The sequence below is a fragment of the Coturnix japonica genome, chromosome 5 (assembly GCF_054131305.1).
Source record: "Coturnix japonica strain WE chromosome 5, WE-NBRP24, whole genome shotgun sequence".
NCBI lineage: Eukaryota > Metazoa > Chordata > Aves > Galliformes > Phasianidae > Coturnix > Coturnix japonica.
Genome location: NC_140667.1, coordinates 51,379,548 through 51,404,354, shown reverse-complemented (window position 1 = coordinate 51,404,354; position 24,807 = coordinate 51,379,548). Strand labels below are relative to the sequence as shown.

The following is a 24,807-nucleotide window of genomic DNA, read 5'->3' as shown; positions in this document are numbered from 1 at the left end:
CTGTGTGCTGTGTATTAGTTTGTATGTCTCAGGTGGCTGTAGTTACTTGGTTTATCACGTGCCAAACTTTTATATACAATATAACTATGAGCAACGTGCATATTAGAGTTAGTAAAATCACAACAGTGTTAAGAAGTATGAAATTAAAAGATCCTGTGGCTTTTGTTTGCCATCCAAAACGAGTTTCCTACCAGTGGTGTTCTCCATCCTTCTTTGCTCTTTGCAAGATACTGCATCTGTCTTCTGCCTTGCGATGAGCGGTGATTACAGCCTTAACTCCATTGTTTCAGATGCATCTTAGCAGTTGACACAGGTTGTCGCGCTGTAGTAGTTTCACCACCAAGGTGAAGTTCATTCCGATGGTAGTAGCCTATAAATTCATAAAATGCAACGAGAGCTGAATGAGTTGCATCCTGTAATTATAGTGAAGTTACACGTGCAGGTATCTGAGCAGTTGTTTGTTGCATAGAGATGTCGTACAGGCATATGATCCGAAAGAGTTCTCCTATACCCTCATGCTCTTTGAAGACATATGGATTCATCTTCAGGATTTCATCAAGAAGTGTTTCAAAATGGCAAACGTTTTGTTCAGTGCCAGGACAAATGTCATGGGCTTTGATGGTGTTGCACTCACAAATAAATGGTTATTATTCCCATGCAACTCACCTGGTAACATCTACAGTTTGCCATTTGTTTCAGTTTTGATAAGCCCATACTCTGTGCTCAGATGGGCAGAGTATAGTTCTTGTTTTAGTTTATTTCTAGTGCTATGATATGGTATGTACTGTAGCATTGTGTGTCACTGAAGCGAAAGCTGAAGCCTTCTTGTTACTGATGAGGAGGGGTTTGGCCTTTTCTCCCAGGACCTGAGGAAATGGCCGCGAGGTGTACCAGGGCAGATTTAGATCAGGAAAACCTTTTTCTCTCTGAGAGTGATCTGGCACTGGAATGGCAGCCCAGGGAGGTGGTAGAGCCAGTGTTCAAGAGGTATCTGGGTGAGGAGCTACAAGATATGGTTTGGTAGCTTGTGGTAGCAATGGTGATGGGAGGATGGCTGGACTAGATGATCTTATAGGCCCTTTCCACCCTTGTGGTTCTGTAATTCCATGATTCTGAGCCCTATGGAAACAGCATCTTGGGCTATTTGAAGTCCATCTACAACCACCTGGTGGTCCCTTTCATTTATTCTTCCCCACTGAGGCAGAATATCAGACAAGAAACATTGCTTACATCCTAATGCTGATAGAGAAGACCACAACGACAGTTGTAATGTGTATAAAGCACTTGTTACTGTGCTTAGTTTATTTATGGGTGTTTTAGCATCTGTGGTGGTGAAGACCCCCATTCCTGTCCCAGATGTATTCTTGAACAGGGACGCAGTGCTGTAGATGTTTGTGATGGAATCTGTTGTGCCAGGCATGCCTGGCTGTTTTGTGAAGAAGGGCGTTTCTGTGGCGGTGCACCTGTGCGGCCTCCTCATGCTGCTGCTAACGACAGCCCCTGCCTACTCAAAGCTCAGGAACGTGTCCGAGTCCTCGAGCTGTATCCCGAGCATGAGCTCAATCCAGATGACTTTGCCGGTGGCGGTGGTCAGCTTGAGTTTGCAGAATCGGTTGGAGGGCAGCATCTCGACCTGCACTGTTAGCGATTGAGGTGTATCCAGCCAGGCTACTGTCACCAGTTCCTGGAACCAGGCTGCAGTTTCCTCGATATCCAGGTAGGAGTCTTGGCAGAGGGTTTCTAGGAGGCTGGGCATCTGCTCTTTCCTCAGCCGGTCCTCAGGATGGTGGAGGAAGCACATCATGTCCCCCACCACCCGCTCCCTTATGCAAGTGCAGGTGAGCTCCACGCGGAGGCGGGAATTCCTCACCCCCGTCCTCGCCCTGGGGCCGTGCTCCAAGTGGAAGACATGTCCCGGGGGGGCCTTCAGGGGCACGAGCATGCGGTAGACGACGGAGTTCTCATCGGTGCTGTTGTTTTCTAAGCCAACGCCCACCCCAACGGCTTGCTGCAGCCGTGGCATGAAGAAACTCTGGGGAATTATCTGACAGATGCTCACAAGTTCATACATCAGATCCTCCACCAACGCGCACATGCGTCTCCTGGTCTTCAGCGGCCAAATGGAGAACGGACAGTAAAACCTGCTGACGAAGGTAACGTCATCGGAGCCTTCGTGGTACACCGGCTCCCACATCTCAATGTGAGGTTTTCTCCGCTTCTTGGTTACGTTTTGGATCTCCGTTTCCTCTTGCATATCTATGCACAGGACCAAGAGCAAGAGCAGGAAAAGCAGCACTGCAGTCAAGGCCCAAGTTTTCCAAGGCAGCTGTGCAATGACGTGCCAGGGTTGCACATCCATCCTGCTCTGCTCGATCTCCTCCAGCATCTTGGTCATCTGCTCTCGCAGAAACACCTCACGCTGACGCATGCGTTCAAGTGTTTCTGCATCGAACTCATCACCAACAAAAGCCAATCTCTGCGCCAACAAGGCGAAGAAAAACGCCAAAGCCATGATCTGGAAGAGATGAGAGAGGGGAGGTCAGTGGGGCTGGGTGGGAGCTTGCGCACGGCTGGGGGAGCGGGGCCAGGAGCCGCAGCCCCTGGGGTCAGGTAGGAGCGGGGCAAAGGGAGCTGGGAGGCAGCGGGGGCTGAGGCCGCTGTTTGCGCCCGGCCCAGCACAGCCTTCCCCCTGCTGCTGCACTCACCGCTGGCCCAGGCCAAAGTGGAGCAGCGCTGCCCGCTGCTGGCCTCGATGTCAGCCCCGCATTGTGACGCACTGTGCCGTCACAGACGCCCCATCCCCACCCTTTGGCCCCACCCTTCGGCCCCCCTCAGCTGCCCTGGGTCTCCATGGCTGCGGCATCGGCCCTGTTCCGAGGCACGTGTCTGCACTGAGCTCCCTGGGTCTCCCTTTACAAAGCAGACCGGAATCCCCCAGAGCGATCTCAAAAAGAAAGTTGGGTGACCCGGCCTGTGGATGCTCTGCTCCTCGTGTATCTTCTCAAATTAAATTCCAAAAATATGATCCATGCAAACTTGTTTGGTGTTGGGAGTTGGTTGGGAGAGCAGGGAGGACATGATAGCTTCAAGGGCGTTATGGCCTTGTGAGAAGGCTTGGGGAGAAAGAGGGGCAGTGGGGCAGAGACTAGGCATCGAGGGTCCCGAGTCCTCACGATGTCTGCGTATTGTTGAACTGTTTATTTGAGTGGAAGGCAGCCAGTCATTTGTTGTACCATGTCTGGATTATCCAGTCGTATTATTCCATGAATGCAGTTGGGGTATAAAAGGTTGTTTGCGCAGTAGTAAAGTTGTACTCAGTTGTTAACTCATACTTGTGGGAATACAAGAAAAGCTGTTCAGAGCAGCACCTGTGGAGCAAGATAAACAGCATGGGAACCAAGGACACCTCTGCAAGGAGAAGAAGAATCTCACAGCTCTGATTGGTTATGTGCCTGCATGGACAGTTGAAAAGTGTTTTGTAGAATGCTTTGTTGACATGTAAGATGTTTGGGAAAGTTGTAAGGGCGGATGGGAAAGTTAGAAAATAACAACTTGTGAAGGTATATAAGGGATGTGAGAACTTGTAATAAACGCTTTGGATCGTTCACATCTGAGTCCGTGCCGAGTCGCTGCAATACTGAGTCGTCTCTGAGTTCCACAATCCCGCTCCCACAGGAATGGGATGAAATGATGAAATATTGATTCCCAAAGATGAAACCTGGAAAAATGAGTCAATGAGTGAGCATACCTGCCAATGAAACGGAATTCATGTCTGGAATTACGCCGGGCAAATAGCATGGAACAGAAGTAAAATTTCAGAAGGAAAGGTTATCTGTGGCTAATGTGGTATTTTTTTAAATGTGGTGTTATTTAATCAAGTTAGTCCTGACAAAAAGCTGCCAAAGCACTTTTTAGTACTTTGATGCCATACAGGGAGCAGGCCCCAAGTCCAGTACAGCTTATATCAAGCTGCTTTTTGCTCACAGCTCCCTCAACATCTGATTGTCTGAAGTGTGCTTTGCTGAAGGGTCACTGGATGGAGCTGTACTGAAAGCAGCAGGTCCTACAGTGAAGATTAGGATGCCCAAGTGTGCAGCAGTCTCTTCAGTTGCCTGGGGTCTGGCCTTTCTAGATAATCTGTTCCAGTGTTTGAGCACCCTCATGGTCAAGATGACTTTTCTCATGTGCAAATTGAACCTGTGATGAGCACACCGTTACTTTCCACCTTGTGACTATGGTCAGTTCATCTTATTCACGTGTTGTAGTGGTATGGTCTTCTCCTGTTGTCTCTGTGCCCAAACCAGTATTTTGATAGTTTTTGTTCTCACAGAGTCATGTAAGTAGGTAGTGAAGTATTGCTGTGTGCTGTGTATTAGTTTGTATGTCTCAGGTGGCTGTAGTTACTTGGTTTATCACGTGCCAAACTTTTATATACAATATAACTATGAGCAACGTGCATATTAGAGTTAGTAAAATCACAACAGTGTTAAGAAGTATGAAATTAAAAGATCCTGTGGCTTTTGTTTGCCATCCAAAACGAGTTTCCTACCAGTGGTGTTCTCCATCCTTCTTTGCTCTTTGCAAGATACTGCATCTGTCTTCTGCCTTGCGATGAGCGGTGATTACAGCCTTAACTCCATTGTTTCAGATGCATCTTAGCAGTTGACACAGGTTGTCGCGCTGTAGTAGTTTCACCACCAAGGTGAAGTTCATTCCGATGGTAGTAGCCTATAAATTCATAAAATGCAACGAGAGCTGAATGAGTTGCATCCTGTAATTATAGTGAAGTTACACGTGCAGGTATCTGAGCAGTTGTTTGTTGCATAGAGATGCCGTACAGGCATATGATCCGAAAGAGTTCTCCTATACCCTCATGCTCTTTGAAGACATATGGATTCATCTTCAGGATTTCATCAAGAAGTGTTTCAAAATGGCAAACGTTTTGTTCAGTGCCAGGACAAATGTCATGGGCTTTGATGGTGTTGCACTCACAAATAAATGGTTATTATTCCCATGCAACTCACCTGGTAACATCTACAGTTTGCCATTTGTTTCAGTTTTGATAAGCCCATACTCTGTGCTCAGATGGGCAGAGTATAGTTCTTGTTTTAGTTTATTTCTAGTGCTATGATATGGTATGTACTGTAGCATTGTGTGTCACTGAAGCGAAAGCTGAAGCCTTCTTGTTACTGATGAGGAGGGGTTTGGCCTTTTCTCCCAGGACCTGAGGAAATGGCCGCGAGGTGTACCAGGGCAGATTTAGATCAGGAAAACCTTTTTCTCTCTGAGAGTGATCTGGCACTGGAATGGCAGCCCAGGGAGGTGGTAGAGCCAGTGTTCAAGAGGTATCTGGGTGAGGAGCTACAAGATATGGTTTGGTAGCTTGTGGTAGCAATGGTGATGGGAGGATGGCTGGACTAGATGATCTTATAGGCCCTTTCCACCCTTGTGGTTCTGTAATTCCATGATTCTGAGCCCTATGGAAACAGCATCTTGGGCTATTTGAAGTCCATCTACAACCACCTGGTGGTCCCTTTCATTTATTCTTCCCCACTGAGGCAGAATATCAGACAAGAAACATTGCTTACATCCTAATGCTGATAGAGAAGACCACAACGACAGTTGTAATGTGTATAAAGCACTTGTTACTGTGCTTAGTTTATTTATGGGTGTTTTAGCATCTGTGGTGGTGAAGACCCCCATTCCTGTCCCAGATGTATTCTTGAACAGGGACGCAGTGCTGTAGATGTTTGTGATGGAATCTGTTGTGCCAGGCATGCCTGGCTGTTTTGTGAAGAAGGGCGTTTCTGTGGCGGTGCACCTGTGCGGCCTCCTCATGCTGCTGCTAACGACAGCCCCTGCCTACTCAAAGCTCAGGAACGTGTCCGAGTCCTCGAGCTGTATCCCGAGCATGAGCTCAATCCAGATGACTTTGCCGGTGGCGGTGGTCAGCTTGAGTTTGCAGAATCGGTTGGAGGGCAGCATCTCGACCTGCACTGTTAGCGATTGAGGTGTATCCAGCCAGGCTACTGTCACCAGTTCCTGGAACCAGGCTGCAGTTTCCTCGATATCCAGGTAGGAGTCTTGGCAGAGGGTTTCTAGGAGGCTGGGCATCTGCTCTTTCCTCAGCCGGTCCTCAGGATGGTGGAGGAAGCACATCATGTCCCCCACCACCCGCTCCCTTATGCAAGTGCAGGTGAGCTCCACGTGGAGGCGGGAATTCCTCACCCCCGTCCTCGCCCTGGGGCCGTGCTCCAAGTGGAAGACATGTCCCGGGGGGGCCTTCAGGGGCACGAGCATGCGGTAGACGACGGAGTTCTCATCGGTGCTGTTGTTTTCTAAGCCAACGCCCACCCCAACGGCTTGCTGCAGCCGTGGCATGAAGAAACTCTGGGGAATTATCTGACAGATGCTCACAAGTTCATACATCAGATCCTCCACCAACGCGCACATGCGTCTCCTGGTCTTCAGCGGCCAAATGGAGAACGGATAGTAAAACCTGCTGACGAAGGTAACGTCATCGGAGCCTTCGTGGTACACCGGCTCCCACATCTCAATGTGAGGTTTTCTCCGCTTCTTGGTTACGTTTTGGATCTCCGTTTCCTCTTGCATATCTATGCACAGGACCAAGAGCAAGAGCAGGAAAAGCAGCACTGCAGTCAAGGCCCAAGTTTTCCAAGGCAGCTGTGCAATGACGTGCCAGGGTTGCACATCCATCCTGCTCTGCTCGATCTCCTCCAGCATCTTGGTCATCTGCTCTTGCAGAAACACCTCACGCTGACGCATGCGTTCAAGTGTTTCTGCATCGAACTCATCACCAACAAAAGCCAATCTCTGCGCCAACAAGGCGAAGAAAAACGCCAAAGCCATGATCTGGAAGAGATGAGAGAGGGGAGGTCAGTGGGGCTGGGTGGGAGCTTGCGCACGGCTGGGGGAGCGGGGCCAGGAGCCGCAGCCCCTGGGGTCAGGTAGGAGCGGGGCAAAGGGAGCTGGGAGGCAGCGGGGGCTGAGGCCGCTGTTTGCGCCCGGCCCAGCACAGCCTTCCCCCTGCTGCTGCACTCACCGCTGGCCCAGGCCAAAGTGGAGCAGCGCTGCCCGCTGCTGGCCTCGATGTCAGCCCCGCATTGTGACGCACTGTGCCGTCACAGACGCCCCATCCCCACCCTTTGGCCCCACCCTTCGGCCCCCCTCAGCTGCCCTGGGTCTCCATGGCTGCGGCATCGGCCCTGTTCCGAGGCACGTGTCTGCACTGAGCTCCCTGGGTCTCCCTTTACAAAGCAGACCGGAATCCCCCAGAGCGATCTCAAAAAGAAAGTTGGGTGACCCGGCCTGTGGATGTTCTGCTCCTCGTGTATCTTCTCAAATTAAATTCCAAAAATATGATCCATGCAAACTTGTTTGGTGTTGGGAGTTGGTTGGGAGAACAGGGAGGACATGATAGCTTCAAGGGCGTTATGGCCTTGTGAGAAGGCTTGGGGAGAAAGAGGGGCAGTGGGGCAGAGACTAGGCATCGAGGGTCCCGAGTCCTCACGATGTCTGCGTATTGTTGAACTGTTTATTTGAGTGGAAGGCAGCCAGTCATTTGTTGTACCATGTCTGGATTATCCAGTCGTATTATTCCATGAATGCAGTTGGGGTATAAAAGGTTGTTTGCGCAGTAGTAAAGTTGTACTCAGTTGTTAACTCATACTTGTGGGAATACAAGAAAAGCTGTTCAGAGCAGCAGCTGTGGAGCAAGATAAACAGCATGGGAACCAAGGACACCTCTGCAAGGAGAAGAAGAATCTCACAGCTCTGATTGGTTATGTGCCTGCATGGACAGTTGAAAAGTGTTTTGTAGAATGCTTTGTTGACATGTAAGATGTTTGGGAAAGTTGTAAGGGCGGATGGGAAAGTTAGAAAATAACAACTTGTGAAGGTATATAAGGGATGTGAGAACTTGTAATAAACGCTTTGGATCGTTCACATCTGAGTCCGTGCCGAGTCGCTGCAATACTGAGTCGTCTCTGAGTTCCACAATCCCGCTCCCACAGGAATGGGATGAAATGATGAAATATTGATTCCCAAAGATGAAACCTGGAAAAATGAGTCAATGAGTGAGCATACCTGCCAATGAAATGGAATTCATGTCTGGAATTACGCCGGGCAAATAGCATGGAACAGAAGTAAAATTTCAGAAGGAAAGGTTATCTGTGGCTAATGTGGTATTTTTTTAAATGTGGTGTTATTTAATCAAGTTAGTCCTGACAAAAAGCTGCCAAAGCACTTTTTAGTACTTTGATGCCATACAGGGAGCAGGCCCCAAGTCCAGTACAGCTTATATCAAGCTGCTTTTTGCTCACAGCTCCCTCAACATCTGATTGTCTGAAGTGTGCTTTGCTGAAGGGTCACTGGATGGAGCTGTACTGAAAGCAGCAGGTCCTACAGTGAAGATTAGGATGCCCAAGTGTGCAGCAGTCTCTTCAGTTGCCTGGGGTCTGGCCTTTCTAGATAATCTGTTCCAGTGTTTGAGCACCCTCATGGTCAAGATGACTTTTCTCATGTGCAAATTGAACCTGTGATGAGCACACCGTTACTTTCCACCTTGTGACTATGGTCAGTTCATCTTATTCACGTGTTGTAGTGGTATGGTCTTCTCCTGTTGTCTCTGTGCCCAAACCAGTATTTTGATAGTTTTTGTTCTCACAGAGTCATGTAAGTAGGTAGTGAAGTATTGCTGTGTGCTGTGTATTAGTTTGTATGTCTCAGGTGGCTGTAGTTACTTGGTTTATCACGTGCCAAACTTTTATATACAATATAACTATGAGCAACGTGCATATTAGAGTTAGTAAAATCACAACAGTGTTAAGAAGTATGAAATTAAAAGATCCTGTGGCTTTTGTTTGCCATCCAAAACGAGTTTCCTACCAGTGGTGTTCTCCATCCTTCTTTGCTCTTTGCAAGATACTGCATCTGTCTTCTGCCTTGCGATGAGCGGTGATTACAGCCTTAACTCCATTGTTTCAGATGCATCTTAGCAGTTGACACAGGTTGTCGCGCTGTAGTAGTTTCACCACCAAGGTGAAGTTCATTCCGATGGTAGTAGCCTATAAATTCATAAAATGCAACGAGAGCTGAATGAGTTGCATCCTGTAATTATAGTGAAGTTACACGTGCAGGTATCTGAGCAGTTGTTTGTTGCATAGAGATGTCGTACAGGCATATGATCCGAAAGAGTTCTCCTATACCCTCATGCTCTTTGAAGACATATGGATTCATCTTCAGGATTTCATCAAGAAGTGTTTCAAAATGGCAAACGTTTTGTTTAGTGCCAGGACAAATGTCATGGGCTTTGATGGTGTTGCACTCACAAATAAATGGTTATTATTCCCATGCAACTCACCTGGTAACATCTACAGTTTGCCATTTGTTTCAGTTTTGATAAGCCCATACTCTGTGCTCAGATGGGCAGAGTATAGTTCTTGTTTTAGTTTATTTCTAGTGCTATGATATGGTATGTACTGTAGCATTGTGTGTCACTGAAGCGAAAGCTGAAGCCTTCTTGTTACTGATGAGGAGGGGTTTGGCCTTTTCTCCCAGGACCTGAGGAAATGGCCGCGAGGTGTACCAGGGCAGATTTAGATCAGGAAAACCTTTTTCTCTCTGAGAGTGATCTGGCACTGGAATGGCAGCCCAGGGAGGTGGTAGAGCCAGTGTTCAAGAGGTATCTGGGTGAGGAGCTACAAGATATGGTTTGGTAGCTTGTGGTAGCAATGGTGATGGGAGGATGGCTGGACTAGATGATCTTATAGGCCCTTTCCACCCTTGTGGTTCTGTAATTCCATGATTCTGAGCCCTATGGAAACAGCATCTTGGGCTATTTGAAGTCCATCTACAACCACCTGGTGGTCCCTTTCATTTATTCTTCCCCACTGAGGCAGAATATCAGACAAGAAACATTGCTTACATCCTAATGCTGATAGAGAAGACCACAACGACAGTTGTAATGTGTATAAAGCACTTGTTACTGTGCTTAGTTTATTTATGGGTGTTTTAGCATCTGTGGTGGTGAAGACCCCCATTCCTGTCCCAGATGTATTCTTGAACAGGGACGCAGTGCTGTAGATGTTTGTGATGGAATCTGTTGTGCCAGGCATGCCTGGCTGTTTTGTGAAGAAGGGCGTTTCTGTGGCGGTGCACCTGTGCGGCCTCCTCATGCTGCTGCTAACGACAGCCCCTGCCTACTCAAAGCTCAGGAACGTGTCCGAGTCCTCGAGCTGTATCCCGAGCATGAGCTCAATCCAGATGACTTTGCCGGTGGCGGTGGTCAGCTTGAGTTTGCAGAATCGGTTGGAGGGCAGCATCTCGACCTGCACTGTTAGCGATTGAGGTGTATCCAGCCAGGCTACTGTCACCAGTTCCTGGAACCAGGCTGCAGTTTCCTCGATATCCAGGTAGGAGTCTTGGCAGAGGGTTTCTAGGAGGCTGGGCATCTGCTCTTTCCTCAGCCGGTCCTCAGGATGGTGGAGGAAGCACATCATGTCCCCCACCACCCGCTCCCTTATGCAAGTGCAGGTGAGCTCCACGCGGAGGCGGGAATTCCTCACCCCCGTCCTCGCCCTGGGGCCGTGCTCCAAGTGGAAGACATGTCCCGGGGGGGCCTTCAGGGGCACGAGCATGCGGTAGACGACGGAGTTCTCATCGGTGCTGTTGTTTTCTAAGCCAACGCCCACCCCAACGGCTTGCTGCAGCCGTGGCATGAAGAAACTCTGGGGAATTATCTGACAGATGCTCACAAGTTCATACATCAGATCCTCCACCAACGCGCACATGCGTCTCCTGGTCTTCAGCGGCCAAATGGAGAACGGACAGTAAAACCTGCTGACGAAGGTAACGTCATCGGAGCCTTCGTGGTACACCGGCTCCCACATCTCAATGTGAGGTTTTCTCCGCTTCTTGGTTACGTTTTGGATCTCCGTTTCCTCTTGCATATCTATGCACAGGACCAAGAGCAAGAGCAGGAAAAGCAGCACTGCAGTCAAGGCCCAAGTTTTCCAAGGCAGCTGTGCAATGACGTGCCAGGGTTGCACATCCATCCTGCTCTGCTCGATCTCCTCCAGCATCTTGGTCATCTGCTCTCGCAGAAACACCTCACGCTGACGCATGCGTTCAAGTGTTTCTGCATCGAACTCATCACCAACAAAAGCCAATCTCTGCGCCAACAAGGCGAAGAAAAACGCCAAAGCCATGATCTGGAAGAGATGAGAGAGGGGAGGTCAGTGGGGCTGGGTGGGAGCTTGCGCACGGCTGGGGGAGCGGGGCCAGGAGCCGCAGCCCCTGGGGTCAGGTAGGAGCGGGGCAAAGGGAGCTGGGAGGCAGCGGGGGCTGAGGCCGCTGTTTGCGCCCGGCCCAGCACAGCCTTCCCCCTGCTGCTGCACTCACCGCTGGCCCAGGCCAAAGTGGAGCAGCGCTGCCCGCTGCTGGCCTCGATGTCAGCCCCGCATTGTGACGCACTGTGCCGTCACAGACGCCCCATCCCCACCCTTTGGCCCCACCCTTCGGCCCCCCTCAGCTGCCCTGGGTCTCCATGGCTGCGGCATCGGCCCTGTTCCGAGGCACGTGTCTGCACTGAGCTCCCTGGGTCTCCCTTTACAAAGCAGACCGGAATCCCCCAGAGCGATCTCAAAAAGAAAGTTGGGTGACCCGGCCTGTGGATGCTCTGCTCCTCGTGTATCTTCTCAAATTAAATTCCAAAAATATGATCCATGCAAACTTGTTTGGTGTTGGGAGTTGGTTGGGAGAACAGGGAGGACATGATAGCTTCAAGGGCGTTATGGCCTTGTGAGAAGGCTTGGGGAGAAAGAGGGGCAGTGGGGCAGAGACTAGGCATCGAGGGTCCCGAGTCCTCACGATGTCTGCGTATTGTTGAACTGTTTATTTGAGTGGAAGGCAGCCAGTCATTTGTTGTACCATGTCTGGATTATCCAGTCGTATTATTCCATGAATGCAGTTGGGGTATAAAAGGTTGTTTGCGCAGTAGTAAAGTTGTACTCAGTTGTTAACTCATACTTGTGGGAATACAAGAAAAGCTGTTCAGAGCAGCACCTGTGGAGCAAGATAAACAGCATGGGAACCAAGGACACCTCTGCAAGGAGAAGAAGAATCTCACAGCTCTGATTGGTTATGTGCCTGCATGGACAGTTGAAAAGTGTTTTGTAGAATGCTTTGTTGACATGTAAGATGTTTGGGAAAGTTGTAAGGGCGGATGGGAAAGTTAGAAAATAACAACTTGTGAAGGTATATAAGGGATGTGAGAACTTGTAATAAACGCTTTGGATCGTTCACATCTGAGTCCGTGCCGAGTCGCTGCAATACTGAGTCGTCTCTGAGTTCCACAATCCCGCTCCCACAGGAATGGGATGAAATGATGAAATATTGATTCCCAAAGATGAAACCTGGAAAAATGAGTCAATGAGTGAGCATACCTGCCAATGAAACGGAATTCATGTCTGGAATTACGCCGGGCAAATAGCATGGAACAGAAGTAAAATTTCAGAAGGAAAGGTTATCTGTGGCTAATGTGGTATTTTTTTAAATGTGGTGTTATTTAATCAAGTTAGTCCTGACAAAAAGCTGCCAAAGCACTTTTTAGTACTTTGATGCCATACAGGGAGCAGGCCCCAAGTCCAGTACAGCTTATATCAAGCTGCTTTTTGCTCACAGCTCCCTCAACATCTGATTGTCTGAAGTGTGCTTTGCTGAAGGGTCACTGGATGGAGCTGTACTGAAAGCAGCAGGTCCTACAGTGAAGATTAGGATGCCCAAGTGTGCAGCAGTCTCTTCAGTTGCCTGGGGTCTGGCCTTTCTAGATAATCTGTTCCAGTGTTTGAGCACCCTCATGGTCAAGATGACTTTTCTCATGTGCAAATTGAACCTGTGATGAGCACACCGTTACTTTCCACCTTGTGACTATGGTCAGTTCATCTTATTCACGTGTTGTAGTGGTATGGTCTTCTCCTGTTGTCTCTGTGCCCAAACCAGTATTTTGATAGTTTTTGTTCTCACAGAGTCATGTAAGTAGGTAGTGAAGTATTGCTGTGTGCTGTGTATTAGTTTGTATGTCTCAGGTGGCTGTAGTTACTTGGTTTATCACGTGCCAAACTTTTATATACAATATAACTATGAGCAACGTGCATATTAGAGTTAGTAAAATCACAACAGTGTTAAGAAGTATGAAATTAAAAGATCCTGTGGCTTTTGTTTGCCATCCAAAACGAGTTTCCTACCAGTGGTGTTCTCCATCCTTCTTTGCTCTTTGCAAGATACTGCATCTGTCTTCTGCCTTGCGATGAGCGGTGATTACAGCCTTAACTCCATTGTTTCAGATGCATCTTAGCAGTTGACACAGGTTGTCGCGCTGTAGTAGTTTCACCACCAAGGTGAAGTTCATTCCGATGGTAGTAGCCTATAAATTCATAAAATGCAACGAGAGCTGAATGAGTTGCATCCTGTAATTATAGTGAAGTTACACGTGCAGGTATCTGAGCAGTTGTTTGTTGCATAGAGATGTCGTACAGGCATATGATCCGAAAGAGTTCTCCTATACCCTCATGCTCTTTGAAGACATATGGATTCATCTTCAGGATTTCATCAAGAAGTGTTTCAAAATGGCAAACGTTTTGTTCAGTGCCAGGACAAATGTCATGGGCTTTGATGGTGTTGCACTCACAAATAAATGGTTATTATTCCCATGCAACTCACCTGGTAACATCTACAGTTTGCCATTTGTTTCAGTTTTGATAAGCCCATACTCTGTGCTCAGATGGGCAGAGTATAGTTCTTGTTTTAGTTTATTTCTAGTGCTATGATATGGTATGTACTGTAGCATTGTGTGTCACTGAAGCGAAAGCTGAAGCCTTCTTGTTACTGATGAGGAGGGGTTTGGCCTTTTCTCCCAGGACCTGAGGAAATGGCCGCGAGGTGTACCAGGGCAGATTTAGATCAGGAAAACCTTTTTCTCTCTGAGAGTGATCTGGCACTGGAATGGCAGCCCAGGGAGGTGGTAGAGCCAGTGTTCAAGAGGTATCTGGGTGAGGAGCTACAAGATATGGTTTGGTAGCTTGTGGTAGCAATGATGATGGGAGGATGGCTGGACTAGATGATCTTATAGGCCCTTTCCACCCTTGTGGTTCTGTAATTCCATGATTCTGAGCCCTATGGAAACAGCATCTTGGGCTATTTGAAGTCCATCTACAACCACCTGGTGGTCCCTTTCATTTATTCTTCCCCACTGAGGCAGAATATCAGACAAGAAACATTGCTTACATCCTAATGCTGATAGAGAAGACCACAACGACAGTTGTAATGTGTATAAAGCACTTGTTACTGTGCTTAGTTTATTTATGGGTGTTTTAGCATCTGTGGTGGTGAAGACCCCCATTCCTGTCCCAGATGTATTCTTGAACAGGGACGCAGTGCTGTAGATGTTTGTGATGGAATCTGTTGTGCCAGGCATGCCTGGCTGTTTTGTGAAGAAGGGCGTTTCTGTGGCGGTGCACCTGTGCGGCCTCCTCATGCTGCTGCTAACGACAGCCCCTGCCTACTCAAAGCTCAGGAACGTGTCCGAGTCCTCGAGCTGTATCCCGAGCATGAGCTCAATCCAGATGACTTTGCCGGTGGCGGTGGTCAGCTTGAGTTTGCAGAATCGGTTGGAGGGCAGCATCTCGACCTGCACTGTTAGCGATTGAGGTGTATCCAGCCAGGCTACTGTCACCAGTTCCTGGAACCAGGCTGCAGTTTCCTCGATATCCAGGTAGGAGTCTTGGCAGAGGGTTTCTAGGAGGCTGGGCATCTGCTCTTTCCTCAGCCGGTCCTCAGGATGGTGGAGGAAGCACATCATGTCCCCCACCACCCGCTCCCTTATGCAAGTGCAGGTGAGCTCCACGCGGAGGCGGGAATTCCTCACCCCCGTCCTCGCCCTGGGGCCGTGCTCCAAGTGGAAGACATGTCCCGGGGGGGCCTTCAGGGGCACGAGCATGCGGTAGACGACGGAGTTCTCATCGGTGCTGTTGTTTTCTAAGCCAACGCCCACCCCAACGGCTTGCTGCAGCCGTGGCATGAAGAAACTCTGGGGAATTATCTGACAGATGCTCACAAGTTCATACATCAGATCCTCCACCAACGCGCACATGCGTCTCCTGGTCTTCAGCGGCCAAATGGAGAACGGACAGTAAAACCTGCTGACGAAGGTAACGTCATCGGAGCCTTCGTGGTACACCGGCTCCCACATCTCAATGTGAGGTTTTCTCCGCTTCTTGGTTACGTTTTGGATCTCCGTTTCCTCTTGCATATCTATGCACAGGACCAAGAGCAAGAGCAGGAAAAGCAGCACTGCAGTCAAGGCCCAAGTTTTCCAAGGCAGCTGTGCAATGACGTGCCAGGGTTGCACATCCATCCTGCTCTGCTCGATCTCCTCCAGCATCTTGGTCATCTGCTCTCGCAGAAACACCTCACGCTGACGCATGCGTTCAAGTGTTTCTGCATCGAACTCATCACCAACAAAAGCCAATCTCTGCGCCAACAAGGCGAAGAAAAACGCCAAAGCCATGATCTGGAAGAGATGAGAGAGGGGAGGTCAGTGGGGCTGGGTGGGAGCTTGCGCACGGCTGGGGGAGCGGGGCCAGGAGCCGCAGCCCCTGGGGTCAGGTAGGAGCGGGGCAAAGGGAGCTGGGAGGCAGCGGGGGCTGAGGCCGCTGTTTGCGCCCGGCCCAGCACAGCCTTCCCCCTGCTGCTGCACTCACCGCTGGCCCAGGCCAAAGTGGAGCAGCGCTGCCCGCTGCTGGCCTCGATGTCAGCCCCGCATTGTGACGCACTGTGCCGTCACAGACGCCCCATCCCCACCCTTTGGCCCCACCCTTCGGCCCCCCTCAGCTGCCCTGGGTCTCCATGGCTGCGGCATCGGCCCTGTTCCGAGGCATGTGTCTGCACTGAGCTCCCTGGGTCTCCCTTTACAAAGCAGACCGGAATCCCCCAGAGCGATCTCAAAAAGAAAGTTGGGTGACCCGGCCTGTGGATGCTCTGCTCCTCGTGTATCTTCTCAAATTAAATTCCAAAAATATGATCCATGCAAACTTGTTTGGTGTTGGGAGTTGGTTGGGAGAGCAGGGAGGACATGATAGCTTCAAGGGCGTTATGGCCTTGTGAGAAGGCTTGGGGAGAAAGAGGGGCAGTGGGGCAGAGACTAGGCATCGAGGGTCCCGAGTCCTCACGATGTCTGCGTATTGTTGAACTGTTTATTTGAGTGGAAGGCAGCCAGTCATTTGTTGTACCATGTCTGGATTATCCAGTCGTATTATTCCATGAATGCAGTTGGGGTATAAAAGGTTGTTTGCGCAGTAGTAAAGTTGTACTCAGTTGTTAACTCATACTTGTGGGAATACAAGAAAAGCTGTTCAGAGCAGCACCTGTGGAGCAAGATAAACAGCATGGGAACCAAGGACACCTCTGCAAGGAGAAGAAGAATCTCACAGCTCTGATTGGTTATGTGCCTGCATGGACAGTTGAAAAGTGTTTTGTAGAATGCTTTGTTGACATGTAAGATGTTTGGGAAAGTTGTAAGGGCGGATGGGAAAGTTAGAAAATAACAACTTGTGAAGGTATATAAGGGATGTGAGAACTTGTAATAAACGCTTTGGATCGTTCACATCTGAGTCCGTGCCGAGTCGCTGCAATACTGAGTCGTCTCTGAGTTCCACAATCCCGCTCCCACAGGAATGGGATGAAATGATGAAATATTGATTCCCAAAGATGAAACCTGGAAAAATGAGTCAATGAGTGAGCATACCTGCCAATGAAACGGAATTCATGTCTGGAATTACGCCGGGCAAATAGCATGGAACAGAAGTAAAATTTCAGAAGGAAAGGTTATCTGTGGCTAATGTGGTATTTTTTTAAATGTGGTGTTATTTAATCAAGTTAGTCCTGACAAAAAGCTGCCAAAGCACTTTTTAGTACTTTGATGCCATACAGGGAGCAGGCCCCAAGTCCAGTACAGCTTATATCAAGCTGCTTTTTGCTCACAGCTCCCTCAACATCTGATTGTCTGAAGTGTGCTTTGCTGAAGGGTCACTGGATGGAGCTGTACTGAAAGCAGCAGGTCCTACAGTGAAGATTAGGATGCCCAAGTGTGCAGCAGTCTCTTCAGTTGCCTGGGGTCTGGCCTTTCTAGATAATCTGTTCCAGTGTTTGAGCACCCTCATGGTCAAGATGACTTTTCTCATGTGCAAATTGAACCTGTGATGAGCACACCGTTACTTTCCACCTTGTGACTATGGTCAGTTCATCTTATTCACGTGTTGTAGTGGTATGGTCTTCTCCTGTTGTCTCTGTGCCAAAACCAGTATTTTGATAGTTTTTGTTCTCACAGAGTCATGTAAGTAGGTAGTGAAGTATTGCTGTGTGCTGTGTATTAGTTTGTATGTCTCAGGTGGCTGTAGTTACTTGGTTTATCACGTGCCAAACTTTTATATACAATATAACTATGAGCAACGTGCATATTAGAGTTAGTAAAATCACAACAGTGTTAAGAAGTATGAAATTAAAAGATCCTGTGGCTTTTGTTTGCCATCCAAAACGAGTTTCCTACCAGTGGTGTTCTCCATCCTTCTTTGCTCTTTGCAAGATACTGCATCTGTCTTCTGCCTTGCGATGAGCGGTGATTACAGCCTTAACTCCATTGTTTCAGATGCATCTTAGCAGTTGACACAGGTTGTCGCGCTGTAGTAGTTTCACCACCAAGGTGAAGTTCATTCCGATGGTAGTAGCCTATAAATTCATAAAATGCAACGAGAGCTGAATGAGTTGCATCCTGTAATTATAGTGAAGTTACACGTGCAGGTATCTGAGCAGTTGTTTGTTGCATAGAGATGTCGTACAGGCATATGATCCGAAAGAGTTCTCCTATACCCTCATGCTCTTTGAAGACATATGGATTCATCTTCAGGATTTCATCAAGAAGTGTTTCAAAATGGCAAACGTTTTGTTCAGTGCCAGGACAAATGTCATGGGCTTTGATGGTGTTGCACTCACAAATAAATGGTTATTATTCCCATGCAACTCACCTGGTAACATCTACAGTTTGCCATTTGTTTCAGTTTTGATAAGCCCATACTCTGTGCTCAGATGGGCAGAGTATAGTTCTTGTTTTAGTTTATTTCTAGTGCTATGATATGGTATGTACTGTAGCATTGTGTGTCACTGAAGCGAAAGCTGAAGCCTTCTTGTTACTGATGAGGAGGGGTTTGGCCTTTTCTCCCAGGACCTGAGGAAATGGCCGCGAGGTGTACCAGGGCAGATTTAGATCAGGAAAACCTTTTTCTCTCTGAGAGTGATCTGGCACTGGAATGGCAGCCCAGGGAGGTGGTAGAGCCAGTGTTCAAGAGGTATCTGGGTGAGGAGCTACAAGATATGGTTTGGTAGCTTGTGGTAGCAATGATGATGGGAGGATGGCTGGACTAGATGATCTTATAGGCCCTTTCCACCCTTGTGGTTCTGTAATTCCATGATTCTGAGCCCTATGGAAACAGCATCTTGGGCTATTTGAAGTCCATCTACAACCACCTGGTGGTCCCTTTCATTTATTCTTCCCCACTGAGGCAGAATATCAGACAAGAAACATTGCTTACATCCTAATGCTGATAGAGAAGACCACAACGACAGTTGTAATGTGTATAAAGCACTTGTTACTGTGCTTAGTTTATTTATGGGTGTTTTAGCATCTGTGGTGGTGAAGACCCCCATTCCTGTCCCAGATGTATTCTTGAACAGGGACGCAGTGCTGTAGATGTTTGTGATGGAATCTGTTGTGCCAGGCATGCCTGGCTGTTTTGTGAAGAAGGGCGTTTCTGTGGCGGTGCACCTGTGCGGCCTCCTCATGCTGCTGCTAACGACAGCCCCTGCCTACTCAAAGCTCAGGAACGTGTCCGAGTCCTCGAGCTGTATCCCGAGCATGAGCTCAATCCAGATGACTTTGCCGGTGGCGGTGGTCAGCTTGAGTTTGCAGAATCGGTTGGAGGGCAGCATCTCGACCTGCACTGTTAGCGATTGAGGTGTATCCAGCCAGGCTACTGTCACCAGTTCCTGGAACCAGGCTGCAGTTTCCTCGATATCCAGGTAGGAGTCTTGGCAGAGGGTTTCTAGGAGGCTGGGCATCTGCTCTTTCCTCAGCCGGTCCTCAGGATGGTGGAGGAAGCACATCATGTCCCCCACCACCCGCTCCCTTATGCAAGTGCAGGTGAGCTCCACGCGGAGGCGGGAATTCCTCACCCCCGTCCTCGCCCTGGGGCCGTGCTCCAAGTGGAAGACATGTCCCGGGGGGGCCTTCAGGGGCACGAGCATGCGGTAGACGACGGAGTTCTCATCGGTGCTGTTGTTTTCTAAGCCAACGCCCACCCCAACGGCTTGCTGCAGCCGTGGCATGAAGAAACTCTGGGGAATTATCTGACAGATGCTCACAAGTTCATACATCAGATCCTCCACCAACGCGCACATGCGTCTCCTGGTCTTCAGCGGCCAAATGGAGAACGGACAGTAAAACCTGCTGACGAAGGTAACGTCATCGGAGCCTTCGTGGTACACCGGCTCCCACATCTCAATGTGAGGTTTTCTCCGCTTCTTGGTTACGTTTTGGATCTCCGTTTCCTCTTGCATATCTATGCACAGGACCAAGAGCAAGAGCAGGAAAAGCAGCACTGCAGTCAAGGCCCAAGTTTTCCAAGGCAGCTGTGCAATGACGTGCCAGGGTTGCACATCCATCCTGCTCTGCTCGATCTCCTCCAGCATCTTGGTCATCTGCTCTCGCAGAAACACCTCACGCTGACGCATGCGTTCAAGTGTTTCTGCATCGAACTCATCACCAACAAAAGCCAATCTCTGCGCCAACAAGGCGAAGAAAAACGCCAAAGCCATGATCTGGAAGAGATGAGAGAGGGGAGGTCAGTGGGGCTGGGTGGGAGCTTGCGCACGGCTGGGGGAGCGGGGCCAGGAGCCGCAGCCCCTGGGGTCAGGTAGGAGCGGGGCAAAGGGAGCTGGGAGGCAGCGGGGGCTGAGGCCGCTGTTTGCGCCCGGCCCAGCACAGCCTTCCCCCTGCTGCTGCACTCACCGCTGGCCCAGGCCAAAGTGGAGCAGCGCTGCCCGCTGCTGGCCTCGATGTCAGCCCCGCATTGTGACGCACTGTGCCGTCACAGACGCCCCATCCCCACCCTTTGGCCCCACCCTTCGGCCCCCCTCAGCTGCCCTGGGTCTCCATGGCTGCGGCATCGGCCCTGTTCCGAGGCATGTGTCTGCACTGAGCTCCCTGGGTCTCCCTTTACAAAGCAGACCGGAATCCCCCAGAGCGATCTCAAAAAGAAAGTTGGGTGACCCGGCCTGTGGATGCTCTGCTCCTCGTGTATCTTCTCAAATTAAATTCCAAAAATATGATCCATGCAAACTTGTTTGGTGTTGGGAGTTGGTTGGGAGAGCAGGGAGGACATGATAGCTTCAAGGGCGTTATGGCCTTGTGAGAAGGCTTGGGGAGAAAGAGGGGCAGTGGGGCAGAGACTAGGCATCGAGGGTCCCGAGTCCTCACGATGTCTGCGTATTGTTGAACTGTTTATTTGAGTGGAAGGCAGCCAGTCATTTGTTGTACCATGTCTGGATTATCCAGTCGTATTATTCCATGAATGCAGTTGGGGTATAAAAGGTTGTTTGCGCAGTAGTAAAGTTGTACTCAGTTGTTAACTCATACTTGTGGGAATACAAGAAAAGCTGTTCAGAGCAGCACCTGTGGAGCAAGATAAACAGCATGGGAACCAAGGACACCTCTGCAAGGAGAAGAAGAATCTCACAGCTCTGATTGGTTATGTGCCTGCATGGACAGTTGAAAAGTGTTTTGTAGAATGCTTTGTTGACATGTAAGATGTTTGGGAAAGTTGTAAGGGCGGATGGGAAAGTTAGAAAATAACAACTTGTGAAGGTATATAAGGGATGTGAGAACTTGTAATAAACGCTTTGGATCGTTCACATCTGAGTCCGTGCCGAGTCGCTGCAATACTGAGTCGTCTCTGAGTTCCACAATCCCGCTCCCACAGGAATGGGATGAAATGATGAAATATTGATTCCCAAAGATGAAACCTGGAAAAATGAGTCAATGAGTGAGCATACCTGCCAATGAAACGGAATTCATGTCTGGAATTACGCCGGGCAAACAGCATGGAACAGAAGTAAAATTTCAGAAGGAAAGGTTATCTGTGGCTAATGTGGTATTTTTTTAAATGTGGTGTTATTTAATCAAGTTAGTCCTGACAAAAAGCTGCCAAAGCACTTTTTAGTACTTTGATGCCATACAGGGAGCAGGCCCCAAGTCCAGTACAGCTTATATCAAGCTGCTTTTTGCTCACAGCTCCCTCAACATCTGATTGTCTGAAGTGTGCTTTGCTGAAGGGTCACTGGATGGAGCTGTACTGAAAGCAGCAGGTCCTACAGTGAAGATTAGGATGCCCAAGTGTGCAGCAGTCTCTTCAGTTGCCTGGGGTCTGGCCTTTCTAGATAATCTGTTCCAGTGTTTGAGCACCCTCATGGTCAAGATGACTTTTCTCATGTGCAAATTGAACCTGTGATGAGCACACCGTTACTTTCCACCTTGTGACTATGGTCAGTTCATCTTATTCACGTGTTGTAGTGGTATGGTCTTCTCCTGTTGTCTCTGTGCCAAAACCAGTATTTTGATAGTTTTTGTTCTCACAGAGTCATGTAAGTAGGTAGTGAAGTATTGCTGTGTGCTGTGTATTAGTTTGTATGTCTCAGGTGGCTGTAGTTACTTGGTTTATCACGTGCCAAACTTTTATATACAATATAACTATGAGCAACGTGCATATTAGAGTTAGTAAAATCACAACAGTGTTAAGAAGTATGAAATTAAAAGATCCTGTGGCTTTTGTTTGCCATCCAAAACGAGTTTCCTACCAGTGGTGTTCTCCATCCTTCTTTGCTCTTTGCAAGATACTGCATCTGTCTTCTGCCTTGCGATGAGCGGTGATTACAGCCTTAACTCCATTGTTTCAGATGCATCTTAGCAGTTGACACAGGTTGTCGCGCTGTAGTAGTTTCACCACCAAGGTGAAGTTCATTCCGATGGTAGTAGCCTATAAATTCATAAAATGCAACGAGAGCTGAATGAGTTGCATCCTGTAATTATAGTGAAGTTACACGTGCAGGTATCTGAGCAGTTGTTTGTTGCATAGAGATGTCGTACAGGCATATGATCCGAAAGAGTTCTCCTATACCCTCATGCTCTTTGAAGACATATGGATTCATCTTCAGGATTTCATCAAGAAGTGTTTCAAAATGGCAAACGTTTTGTTCAGTGCCAGGACAAATGTCATGGGCTTTGATGGTGTTGCACTCACAAATAAATGGTTATTATTCCCATGCAACTCACCTGGTAACATCTACAGTTTGCCATTTGTTTCAGTTTTGATAAGCCCATACTCTGTGCTCAGATGGGCAGAGTATAGTTCTTGTTTTAGTTTATTTCTAGTGCTATGATATGGTATGTACTGTAGCATTGTGTGTCACTGAAGCGAAAGCTGAAGCCTTCTTGTTACTGATGAGGAGGGGTTTGGCCTTTTCTCCCAGGACCTGAGGAAATGGCCGCGAGGTGTACCAGGGCAGATTTAGATCAGGAAAACCTTTTTCTCTCTGAGAGTGATCTGGCACTGGAATGGCAGCCCAGGGAGGTGGTAGAGCCAGTGTTCAAGAGGTATCTGGGTGAGGAGCTACAAGATATGGTTTGGTAGCTTGTGGTAGCAATGATGATGGGAGGATGGCTGGACTAGATGATCTTATAGGCCCTTTCCACCCTTGTGGTTCTGTAATTCCATGATTCTGAGCCCTATGGAAACAGCATCTTGGGCTATTTGAAGTCCATCTACAACCACCTGGTGGTCCCTTTCATTTATTCTTCCCCACTGAGGCAGAATATCAGACAAGAAACATTGCTTACATCCTAATGCTGATAGAGAAGACCACAACGACAGTTGTAATGTGTATAAAGCACTTGTTACTGTGCTTAGTTTATTTATGGGTGTTTTAGCATCTGTGGTGGTGAAGACCCCCATTCCTGTCCCAGATGTATTCTTGAACAGGGACGCAGTGCTGTAGATGTTTGTGATGGAATCTGTTGTGCCAGGCATGCCTGGCTGTTTTGTGAAGAAGGGCGTTTCTGTGGCGGTGCACCTGTGCGGCCTCCTCATGCTGCTGCTAACGACAGCCCCTGCCTACTCAAAGCTCAGGAACGTGTCCGAGTCCTCGAGCTGTATCCCGAGCATGAGCTCAATCCAGATGACTTTGCCGGTGGCGGTGGTCAGCTTGAGTTTGCAGAATCGGTTGGAGGGCAGCATCTCGACCTGCACTGTTAGCGATTGAGGTGTATCCAGCCAGGCTACTGTCACCAGTTCCTGGAACCAGGCTGCAGTTTCCTCGATATCCAGGTAGGAGTCTTGGCAGAGGGTTTCTAGGAGGCTGGGCATCTGCTCTTTCCTCAGCCGGTCCTCAGGATGGTGGAGGAAGCACATCATGTCCCCCACCACCCGCTCCCTTATGCAAGTGCAGGTGAGCTCCACGCGGAGGCGGGAATTCCTCACCCCCGTCCTCGCCCTGGGGCCGTGCTCCAAGTGGAAGACATGTCCCGGGGGGGCCTTCAGGGGCACGAGCATGCGGTAGACGACGGAGTTCTCATCGGTGCTGTTGTTTTCTAAGCCAACGCCCACCCCAACGGCTTGCTGCAGCCGTGGCATGAAGAAACTCTGGGGAATTATCTGACAGATGCTCACAAGTTCATACATCAGATCCTCCACCAACGCGCACATGCGTCTCCTGGTCTTCAGCGGCCAAATGGAGAACGGACAGTAAAACCTGCTGACGAAGGTAACGTCATCGGAGCCTTCGTGGTACACCGGCTCCCACATCTCAATGTGAGGTTTTCTCCGCTTCTTGGTTACGTTTTGGATCTCCGTTTCCTCTTGCATATCTATGCACAGGACCAAGAGCAAGAGCAGGAAAAGCAGCACTGCAGTCAAGGCCCAAGTTTTCCAAGGCAGCTGTGCAATGACGTGCCAGGGTTGCACATCCATCCTGCTCTGCTCGATCTCCTCCAGCATCTTGGTCATCTGCTCTCGCAGAAACACCTCACGCTGACGCATGCGTTCAAGTGTTTCTGCATCGAACTCATCACCAACAAAAGCCAATCTCTGCGCCAACAAGGCGAAGAAAAACGCCAAAGCCATGATCTGGAAGAGATGAGAGAGGGGAGGTCAGTGGGGCTGGGTGGGAGCTTGCGCACGGCTGGGGGAGCGGGGCCAGGAGCCGCAGCCCCTGGGGTCAGGTAGGAGCGGGGCAAAGGGAGCTGGGAGGCAGCGGGGGCTGAGGCCGCTGTTTGCGCCCGGCCCAGCACAGCCTTCCCCCTGCTGCTGCACTCACCGCTGGCCCAGGCCAAAGTGGAGCAGCGCTGCCCGCTGCTGGCCTCGATGTCAGCCCCGCATTGTGACGCACTGTGCCGTCACAGACGCCCCATCCCCACCCTTTGGCCCCACCCTTCGGCCCCCCTCAGCTGCCCTGGGTCTCCATGGCTGCGGCATCGGCCCTGTTCCGAGGCATGTGTCTGCACTGAGCTCCCTGGGTCTCCCTTTACAAAGCAGACCGGAATCCCCCAGAGCGATCTCAAAAAGAAAGTTGGGTGACCCGGCCTGTGGATGCTCTGCTCCTCGTGTATCTTCTCAAATTAAATTCCAA

The 24,807-nt window shown here is 49.3% G+C and overlaps 7 protein-coding genes across 14 annotated transcripts in view; 1 reads left to right on the top strand and 6 right to left on the bottom strand.

The window, feature by feature from the left end:
* SYT16 (synaptotagmin 16) overlaps positions 1-24,807 on the top strand; it is a 160,929-nt gene that overhangs the window by 53,946 nt on the left and 82,176 nt on the right. The gene's annotated exons all lie outside the window — the stretch shown is intronic.
* LOC146760817 (inositol 1,4,5-trisphosphate receptor-interacting protein-like 1) lies at positions 862-3,779 on the bottom strand. Its single transcript, XM_085549579.1, has one exon. The coding sequence runs from the start codon at positions 2,510-2,512 to the stop codon at positions 1,505-1,507; it is 1,008 nt and encodes a 335-aa protein (XP_085405705.1). The 5' UTR covers positions 2,513-3,779; the 3' UTR covers positions 862-1,504.
* On the bottom strand, positions 5,863-6,706 carry LOC146760816 (inositol 1,4,5-trisphosphate receptor-interacting protein-like 1). The gene has a single exon (XM_085549590.1). The coding sequence runs from the start codon at positions 6,610-6,612 to the stop codon at positions 5,863-5,865; it is 750 nt and encodes a 249-aa protein (XP_085405716.1). The 5' UTR covers positions 6,613-6,706.
* On the bottom strand, positions 7,764-12,316 carry LOC146760815 (inositol 1,4,5-trisphosphate receptor-interacting protein-like 1). The gene has a single exon (XM_085549580.1). It carries the CDS (start codon positions 11,226-11,228, stop codon positions 10,221-10,223), a length of 1,008 nt encoding a protein of 335 aa, XP_085405706.1. The 5' UTR covers positions 11,229-12,316; the 3' UTR covers positions 7,764-10,220.
* On the bottom strand, positions 14,579-16,055 carry LOC146760814 (inositol 1,4,5-trisphosphate receptor-interacting protein-like 1). The gene has a single exon (XM_085549588.1). The coding sequence runs from the start codon at positions 15,584-15,586 to the stop codon at positions 14,579-14,581; it is 1,008 nt and encodes a 335-aa protein (XP_085405714.1). The 5' UTR covers positions 15,587-16,055.
* LOC146760813 (inositol 1,4,5-trisphosphate receptor-interacting protein-like 1) lies at positions 18,937-20,413 on the bottom strand. The gene has a single exon (XM_085549587.1). The coding sequence runs from the start codon at positions 19,942-19,944 to the stop codon at positions 18,937-18,939; it is 1,008 nt and encodes a 335-aa protein (XP_085405713.1). The 5' UTR covers positions 19,945-20,413.
* On the bottom strand, positions 23,295-24,771 carry LOC146760812 (inositol 1,4,5-trisphosphate receptor-interacting protein-like 1). The gene has a single exon (XM_085549589.1). The coding sequence runs from the start codon at positions 24,300-24,302 to the stop codon at positions 23,295-23,297; it is 1,008 nt and encodes a 335-aa protein (XP_085405715.1). The 5' UTR covers positions 24,303-24,771.

What these genes read in the sequence shown, in the direction of transcription:
- LOC146760812 (XM_085549589.1), bottom strand. Translation starts at nt 24,302, where the DNA reads ATGGCTTTGGCGTTTTTCTTCGCCTTGTTGGCGCAGAGATTGGCTTTT.
- LOC146760816 (XM_085549590.1), bottom strand. Translation starts at nt 6,612, where the DNA reads ATGCAAGAGGAAACGGAGATCCAAAACGTAACCAAGAAGCGGAGAAAA.
- LOC146760813 (XM_085549587.1), bottom strand. Translation starts at nt 19,944, where the DNA reads ATGGCTTTGGCGTTTTTCTTCGCCTTGTTGGCGCAGAGATTGGCTTTT.
- LOC146760817 (XM_085549579.1), bottom strand. Translation starts at nt 2,512, where the DNA reads ATGGCTTTGGCGTTTTTCTTCGCCTTGTTGGCGCAGAGATTGGCTTTT.
- LOC146760814 (XM_085549588.1), bottom strand. Translation starts at nt 15,586, where the DNA reads ATGGCTTTGGCGTTTTTCTTCGCCTTGTTGGCGCAGAGATTGGCTTTT.
- LOC146760815 (XM_085549580.1), bottom strand. Translation starts at nt 11,228, where the DNA reads ATGGCTTTGGCGTTTTTCTTCGCCTTGTTGGCGCAGAGATTGGCTTTT.